The sequence below is a fragment of the Vicia villosa genome, linkage group LG1, assembly GCF_029867415.1.
Source record: "Vicia villosa cultivar HV-30 ecotype Madison, WI linkage group LG1, Vvil1.0, whole genome shotgun sequence".
Classification (NCBI taxonomy): domain Eukaryota; kingdom Viridiplantae; phylum Streptophyta; class Magnoliopsida; order Fabales; family Fabaceae; genus Vicia; species Vicia villosa.
In genome coordinates, this window is record NC_081180.1 from 91,591,371 (window position 1) to 91,600,560 (window position 9,190).

Sequence of the window (9,190 nt, forward strand, 5' to 3'; positions counted from 1 at the left end):
CATTGTTGATTAACACTAGAGTTTCTCACCTGTATGAATCTATCTCACTCGCTAAGAAAGAACATACCAAAATTTAACGATACCTATGTCTTTTTTAAGAATTGAACGATCTTAATGATCAAAAACTTTGATGGATTAAGAGTTCATATCTCCAACATGATTTTTTATGTTAAGTTCTCCTTTTTAATAAATATATGTGTTAGTAAAAAGAATTTCAAATGAGTTGATGATGGTTCAAAGCCAATGCTAATTTGAACGAGTTTCCAGTATGAAGTTATTTTGAAGTTAATCGTATTATGTTGCTTCTAAGATGAGATAATTTTGAGTTGATACTAATTTTTTTAAGTTATAGCCATAATCTTTCTAATATCGAGTAAATGGTGTATTTTCCACATTTAAAGCATCTTTCATTTGTATTTGAACCTAGCACGACACTTTTATTTGATTCCTTTGGTTGGGTTTCCATATATTTAATCACATATTGTGAATATTTTTTACATGCTAGAGGATTCTAGCATTTTTAAAGCATATTTTATTTTTCCTCATTCTTCAATATTTTTATTTAATCTCATTAGGATGAGAATGTTTTCTTATATTTAGCCTCATGTCACGATAACAAGCTCAACATTTAAGAGTGAATAACGTGTAGTCTCATAGTTGATCCTTATTTGAAAAGTTTTTACGAGAGAATCAACTCATTTTCAGGGAGTGTTTGACATGTAGATGATCTTAAAGTTGATCCTTATTTAAGATAGTTTTTTCATGAACAATTTCCTTTTAAAGGAGTGTCTAACTTTTAAGTAGTCTCACAAGTAATCCCTCTTGAAGAGAGTTTTATGTACAAAAGATTATTTTTCAAAAGTATTTGTCATGTAGATGATCTTGGAATCGATCCCTCTTAGAAAGAGTTCTTACCCGAACAAGATATTTTTTATGAGAGTTAGTCTTATAGACGATTATTCCGTTTCTCCCTCTTGTGGAGAGTTTTTACATGAATATACTCCTTTTTCATAAATGTTTTTCATGTAGATAATTTCACACTAAACCCTACTGGGAGAGTTCTAATGTTAACAAATTTTTTTAGGCGTGTCTGTTGTGCAGACGATCTCACAGTCAATCCCTCGTTGGGAGAGTATTTACACGAACAAGCTCATTTTCAAGAGTTTTTGTTATGTAGACAATGTAACATTTTATCCTTATTATGGAGAGTTCTTACATGAACAAACTCCTTTTTTAGAAGTTCACGTCGTGTAGACGATTTCACAATCAATCCCATTTGACAATATTTTTGTGAATAATATTTTATTAGGAGTGTTTTTCATGCACAACCTCATTGTCAGTCCCTTTCAGGGAGAGCTTTTACATGAACAAATCTATTTTTCATGAGTGAAGTTATAAAGATTTTTTTTTTTGAAAGGCAATATATTAGAAAATTGCACTAGGGGTGCAACCCTTACAAGTACAAACTTAAACAGAACTAACACCTACTAAGGGTACTTTGAACCAATCATAGAAACAAAAGTTGGTCAAAGGAATACTTAGAGACACCCATCTCCAAGAGAAGAAAAGGACACTGTTAAAAACCCATTCAAAACTATACAAATTGTTCTCAAAAACCATAGAATTTCTCATGTTCCATAGGCTCCATATAGTTGAAATCCACACAATGTTGATCTTCTCCTTAATGATACCTGACTTCACTTTCTCCTGAATTGCACTGAAGGACCTGAAATCTGCCAGAGATAAAAATTGGCCAGCCCCCAACCAAACAAAAATCCTTTCCCATATGTGTTTAACCACGGAACAGTCAAAGAATAAATGAAGTAGATTTTCCTCTTGAGAATCACAAAAAGGGCAATTCGCGGATGCAATATCAGGCACATTCCTACGCAGCAATTGATCTCTTAACGGAAGTCTTCCGGCCAAGAATCTCCAAGTAAATACCTGAATTTTTAGCGGAATTTTAAGGGCCCAAATGATTTTCATACTGCTGATTGTTTCCGACTGCCAAGCAATATCTTTAGCTTCCTCCATAGCCAACCTGACTGAAGATATAGTGAAGAAGCCAGAAGGATTTAGGATCCAAACAAAGGAATCCATATCCTCCACTGCCAGTAAAACAGACTGCAACATGGAGTGGAGAGAACTCCATTGAGCACACACAGACGCACTGGCAGCATCAATATCGTGCCTCTGCCGGTCCTGAACCAAGGCAGGATTACCTCCTGTTGCCGAACCAAAACTCCTACCTATCACCCTGTCAGCATGCCAACTATACGAGTCTCCTTGCTCAAGATAAATCTCTCCAACAGACGATAGTTTTTTGGTTGAAAGATCATACAAATCGGGAAAAGAGGAACGAATTGTTTGATTCCCCAACCAAATACTATCCCAGAAAAGAATATCATTACCGTTTCCAACACCACATTTGACAAAACAAGAGAAATTTACCTCCAAGCCTCCTATGTTAATCTTGTTGGACATAACATCTCTCCACCAAATGGAGTCCTCTTTACTATCGAAGTCACCTTTGTTGGCCATCACCTTAAGATTTGGATTGGAATATCTCAAGTCTATAAAACTCCGCCATATAGCATCTTTATCCTTTTGATTGGTTGCATTAGGTAAAACAAGACATGTAAGATGCAACATGTGGGGCACGATTTTCCAACATGTTTGCAATATATGGCCTCAGTTTGCAGGCCAAGGTTTGTGAGTAAATCACTGCGTGAATCTGGTTAATTTCTGGAAGATTTGATGTTTATGAGTTGTATCTTTTAGCAATATGTTATGAGTAATATTTGCTAATATATTTAATAAGACCAAATAAATTTAAATGAATATTTAAATTGAATGAAGATTAAATCAAATCAAATCAAATGTTCAACATAATCAAATTTGCCGCTATCAAATCTAATGTCCATTGGAGAAAAGCTCAGCAGGTGAATTAGTATATAAATACTCCTCCTAAAAAGTAGAAGACATGATCTAGAGTTGAATATCTTAAATGTTATGTTTTGTTCTTGAGTCTTTGCATTTGTTTCTATTTGTGCACCTCTATAGCTCCTGAGTTTCATATTAAAGGTATATAGGTTGTTTGTTTTGTTAAAGTTTTAATTTAACAAACTTTATTATGAGTTTTGCACTGATCACTAGGCTTAGTGGTTAAGAGAAAGTGAGAGGGGTTCTCATATTTAAGGGGGGGTCATAATAGAATGACACGTGTAGTACTAAAAAGAGGGGAATTAAACAAGGGTTGTTCATCTAAGACACTTTGTACTAATACTATTGGGAATGGATTTCCTTTCTTGGGTTGGAAGCCCCCCGAACGTAGTTGACGTTGCACCAAACTAAGTTACCAATTTGTTTTTGTTCTTTATTGCTTTATGTTTTATGTTATATTATCTGTCAATTCTGGTATAAGATGTTGAACATATTTTCTAAGATATCGTGTCCAACATATGTCATGCGAAAAACATAATTTCATAGATACCTTGTAGTCGATCACTTTTAGGGATGATTCTTATGTGAACAAGCTTAGAAGTTTCCAATGTGTAGACAATCCTGCATTCGATTCTTATTGGAGAGGGTTCTTAAGTGAACAAAACCTTGTTTTAGTAGATGTTCGTCATGTAGACGATCTCGAATTTAATCCCACTTGAGGATATTTTTTATGTGAATCAGCTTTTTCATTGGAAGTGTTTGTGGTGTGGACAATCTCACAGTCAATCCCTCTTAGGAGATCTTTTACGTGAACAAACTATTTGTTTTTCAAGAGTGTATTCATGTAAATGATCTCATACTTTAGGGAGAGTTCTTATGTGAACAAGGTTCTTTTTAGAAGTTTCCATCGTCTTTTTTTAGAAGTTTACAACGTATAGACGATCTCACAAGCGATCCCTCATGAGGAGAGTTCTTAAACAAAAAAACGCTTTTTATTGGTGACTAATTATCCATTTCACTCATAATGTAGTAACTCCGTAATATATTTATCCTCAATTCGTCACATTCATATATAGTCATTATAATATAATCAACTTCACATTCTCATTAGTTACAAAGGTCAAGTTACTTTGAATCATCCACCATGATTTTTTAGTTTTGAAAAATAAAATCGTCCAGAGTACAATAGCAAGTCAACATCATAAGGGATAATTATCCAATAAAGACGGTAAGAATGCATGCAAATTCTTGTAGCACGATGGTCAAAAGAAAAATCATATGATTTACACTATTAAATTCCTTGTAATGATATATTAAGTATTTATTTAAATGAGTTTTAGTTTTTTGGTTTTAAAAATGTATTTTATAAATCTATTTTTTTAAAAAAATATTAGAAAAATTATGACATAAAAAATGTTTACAAATCATAGTTTTGGAAACAATTTGAGATGAAAAAAAACATTGTAGTGTTATATTTGAAAAAAGTCTCGCCCAGGGAAATGCTTTTAGACCACCCTAGAAAAGGAGTTATTAGACCACCCTAGAAAAGGAGTTATCCCCTTGCCCTGTGGTTTTCCCATCACCCTTATCTGGGAAACTTGGGATAAGACTATTCTAGGGAAGATAGAAAGTCATGGCCATTAACTGACACACTTTTCTCTTGGAAATAGGAATTCAACGGTCCATCATTGATTGGGTGGACGATGACCTTTTTTAAGAAAATACAAGCCCTATAGGTCTCTATAAATACATCTCTTCTCAGGAGAGAAGACATATCTTAAGTCATACACATTCTTTACACCTAAAGAGCACAACGCTTACTAAGATCTTAACAGCTTATTGAGTGTAATCATACGCTTTCTCCCAAGCATCACCGATTATCAGCTAAGTGTCTCACATCACGTGAGCATGACTTCTAAACTACCATAAATCACCATAGTAGAGGGCTTCTTGCCATTGTGGGAAAGACCTAACCACCATATCATGTTATAAACCTACTAAGGCCTCTGAGTCTATCTGGCCTTGCAAGGGGAACATGCACACTTGTATTTTTTTAACAGTACAGTGACGTCGATTATGGGGCTCCGGTAAAAATAACATGGCCAAACTCTTACTCTAACTCTCTTTGTCTTACCTTGAAGATGGCCGATAAAACCATAACCTACAACGCAAACACCATCATTAGAGGCTTCGCAAATGGAGGTAAATCTAGATCTTCCCGGAGAAAGTACGCAAGGCGGGTATTTGTGGAAAATGTAATATCCACTGACTTCTCTAGAAACTCTCAAGATAAAATAGGGGTCAATATCAAATTTTTCGAGGAGGACGCCCTCAGACTCAACCCCCACGATGATGATCATATGGTTATCACTATGCAATAGGGGAATTGGGACATCAAGCGTGTCTTGATAGACCATGGCAACATTGTTGACATCCTATTTTAAGACAAATTATGGAAAGTAGAACTCAACCCGAACGACATAAAAATGTTTAATGGTTCTTTGACGAGGTTATCATAACACCTACAAATTATGGGCCACATAACCCTAGCAACCACACGCGGAAAGGAAGTTACTGCAAGGGAGATTAATGTCAACTTCCTCATTGTGGACATTGTATCACCGTATAACATCACTCTTGGGAGGTTGTTAACCGTCGTAACCTGCCAAATTAACCGCCGCAATCTGCCAATTTTCTTGTGGTGCTAGGAGTAGATGTATCCACTTTGTACCAGACCTTGAAATATCCACTCCCCGATGGCAAGTGAGTACAATCCAAGGGGATCAATAAGTAGCTCACGAATGCTACCTGAGTAGCCTAGAAAGCCAGAGAATAGCTCACCCTTGTTGATGTTCCCCTTCCGAAGTTCCAAATATTGACTTCGAGTGTTAGGATTTCAGACTGGGAGAGGAAGTGGAAATGATCACTCCTATGAAGGAGGTCTAGATAGGTCCTCACGCCCATCTGGTGACAAAGATAGGTATATTTCTGTCTGCGAAGGAGGAAAGGGAACTTGTCGAACAACTCATCAAGAACTTCGACTTATTTTCCTATGATGCCTCTAACATGCCAGGAATACACACCAAAATGGTGATTCATCGGCCGGCCATCCACCCTTCCGCCAAAGAAGTGGCACATAGGAAGCGGAAAGTTGGAGAGGAAAATAGGGACATTGTTGATGAAGATCTGAGAAAGCTATGTGCCATCGAGTTCATCATGGAAACGAAGTATCCCACCTGGCTGGCTAATGAGGGTAGACTTCACTGATCTGAACGCCGTCTGACCTTAAGATTTGTATCCACTACCATAAGTCGATTGCGTCACTGACAAATCATCAAGCTACCACATGTTAAGCTTCATGGATTCTTACTCGGATTACAAACAGATTCAGATGGATCCCCTGGACACATTCAAAATAACCTTCATGCCGAACCATGGAAATTAATACTAAAATGTCATGCCTTTTGGCCTTAATAACAATGGCGTAAGTTACCATCACCTCATGGACGTTGTTATCACCCACCAGATAGGAAAAAAACTTGGAGGTCTACATTGATGATATGATAGTTAAGATTATCATGGGGCGCAGTCATGCAGAAGACTTGGAAGATGTCTTGTAATCTGTCATGAAGTATGATATGCGCCTAAACCCCGTCGAGTGTCCTTTCAGAGTCCATGTAGGAAAGTTTTTGGGCTTCATGCTAACATGGGAATGAATTGAGAATAACCCAGACAAGTGTCAAGCAGTCATCACGATGAGGAGCCTTACTAACGTAAAGGAAGTGTAACAACTCATTGTTAGCAAGGATTTTTTGACATCCTCAAATCTCTGCATATCAATTAGGAGTTTGAAGAAGCACTTATTTGAGATTTGGATGGTGTCTTAAGCATTATAATTATATTAATATAAATATAATAACATAAGGGTTAACTATGTTTTTAACCTTTATAAATTACCAAATTTTGCTTTGGGTCCCTATGAAAAATGACATGTTTTGGTCCCTACAAAATTATTCTGCACATACTTTTAGTACTTACTGTTAAACTAATGTGTATTTTTTAATGATTATTTTACAGACATGTTTAGAACGTTATAAAAAGTTCCTTGAAAAAAAAGGAACTGAAATTTTTTTTTCTAAGTCGAGATTTTCATTACTTTTATCATTACTTTTATAATTTAAAAATTTTTAATATTTGATAAATAAATATTTTACAATATTCTAAACATGTATGAAAAAAATATTTAAAAATTTAAAACTTAAATAGTAACTAAACAATTTTCAAAATTTTAGAAAATAAATGGGACTAAAACTAGATACACAAAAATTTTGTAGTGACTAACTAAAATATGTTATTTTTTTAATAAGGACTAAAAATAGAATTTAAAATATTTATAAGGAGCAAAAAGATATTTAACCCATAATATAACTGTAGTAAATAAAGCATTAATATAATAATTAAATTTTCAATTTCAAAAATTTCAAAACTTAATTACAAATTTATTTTTCTAAAAATTTTACATTTTAACTTACATACTTTATTATTGACATACTAATATTCTAATATTATATAACTAAAAAATTCAATATTTTGTTTAAGAAATTGTCTTCATGCAAAATTATTAAATTTTTTTTAATAGGCAATTATTTTCACTAACTAACTTAATTAATAATATTTTAACTAAATCTTTAAGCTATATATAATTATATTATTACTAACTAAATTTATTAATATTTCTAGATTAACTTACTAACTTAAACATTTATTCTAATTTTCAATAATCATATTTTTAATAATATATATAGACTTTTTATAAAATTTTCTCACTTATTTATAATAATAATAATAATAAACATATACACTTATAAAATTTTATTCTAATTAAACATGTTTATATTTTTTTTAAAGGTATATACTTTTTAAATATATACCTAATTAAACATTTACTTTAAATATATATATATATATATATATATATATATATATATATATATATATATATATATATATATATATATATATATATTACTAAAAAAGTTGTCATTCAAGTTTGTTAACTATATTATGACAAAATTTAAAAAATTAACATATAGTTTTAAAAAACATATACATCACACTATCAACCAACAGTCAACAACAATACCACTTCAATATACTTTTAAAAAACATATACATCACACTATCAACCAACAATACCACTTCAAAAAAACATATATATTTTTACAATATTATATTTTAATATATATATATATATATATATATATATATATATATATATATATATATATATATATATATATATATATATATATATATATATATATATATATATATATATTAAAAAAACATATATTTTTTTAACAATATTATAAATTTAACATCACACTATCAACTAACAACATTATCACTTAATTTTTTTTAAAGAAATTATTATGTATAATTTTAAATGTTAAGTTTACAAATTGAAAATTTTCCTCCGTCATATTTGGAGAGGTTATCCCACATATTTGTAAGAAAAAGAATTTTGTTTCGTGCATTGCAAGAAGTTTAATCACAAGTAAAAAGTTGTTTATTTGGTGAGAGATTTACCCCAAACTCAAGTGAGAACACTTGATTATTATGAGAAATGAGAACAACGAATCACGACTATTAAATTTTGATTTATTAATTTTAATGGACTGAATTGGTTTCTCTTTCTATGATCTTTAATATTTATTTTAAATCAACGTAGAAAGAGAAACTAGTCTAGTTCATCAAAATCAACAAATCAAAATTTAATGGTCGTGATTCATTGTTCTCATTTCTCGTAATAAAGTTTTATCATTCTAAATATGGGACTAAAGTTTTATCATTCTAAAGATGTACGAGTAAACATTCACAAACTTAAAGTAATATTTTACCAGTATTCAGATGTAGAGATGTTCAAATTTAAATGAATACCCAAAATTGATCTCAAATTTTAAAAATCTAAAATAATTTAATTATTATTATTTATTTAGGTGTTCTTTTTTAAAAACTGCTCAAATTAATTATTTATTTTTTAAAACAGATTCAAAACTTATGCATATAATTTTAATACCTATTCATTCGTTATAAGCATAATATAGGGGTCGGTAAATGAGATATTCATTAGAATGTAATATAATTATGTATTAAATTAAATATAAATAGGACGTTGTTATTTATGAATCAATCCTTTTTTGAATAAAATAAAAATATATTATATTATATTATATTATATTATATT

The 9,190-nt window shown here is 31.6% G+C and overlaps 1 protein-coding gene across 1 annotated transcript; it reads right to left on the bottom strand.

Moving 5' to 3' along the window:
* Nucleotides 1–1,467: 1,467 nt before the first annotated feature.
* Nucleotides 1,468–2,652, bottom strand: LOC131649149 (uncharacterized). Its single transcript, XM_058918900.1, has one exon. It carries the CDS (start codon nt 2,650–2,652, stop codon nt 1,468–1,470), a length of 1,185 nt encoding a protein of 394 aa, XP_058774883.1.
* Nucleotides 2,653–9,190: the final 6,538 nt, after the last annotated feature.

What these genes read in the sequence shown, in the direction of transcription:
- LOC131649149 (XM_058918900.1), bottom strand. Translation starts at nt 2,652, where the DNA reads ATGTTGCATCTTACATGTCTTGTTTTACCTAATGCAACCAATCAAAAG.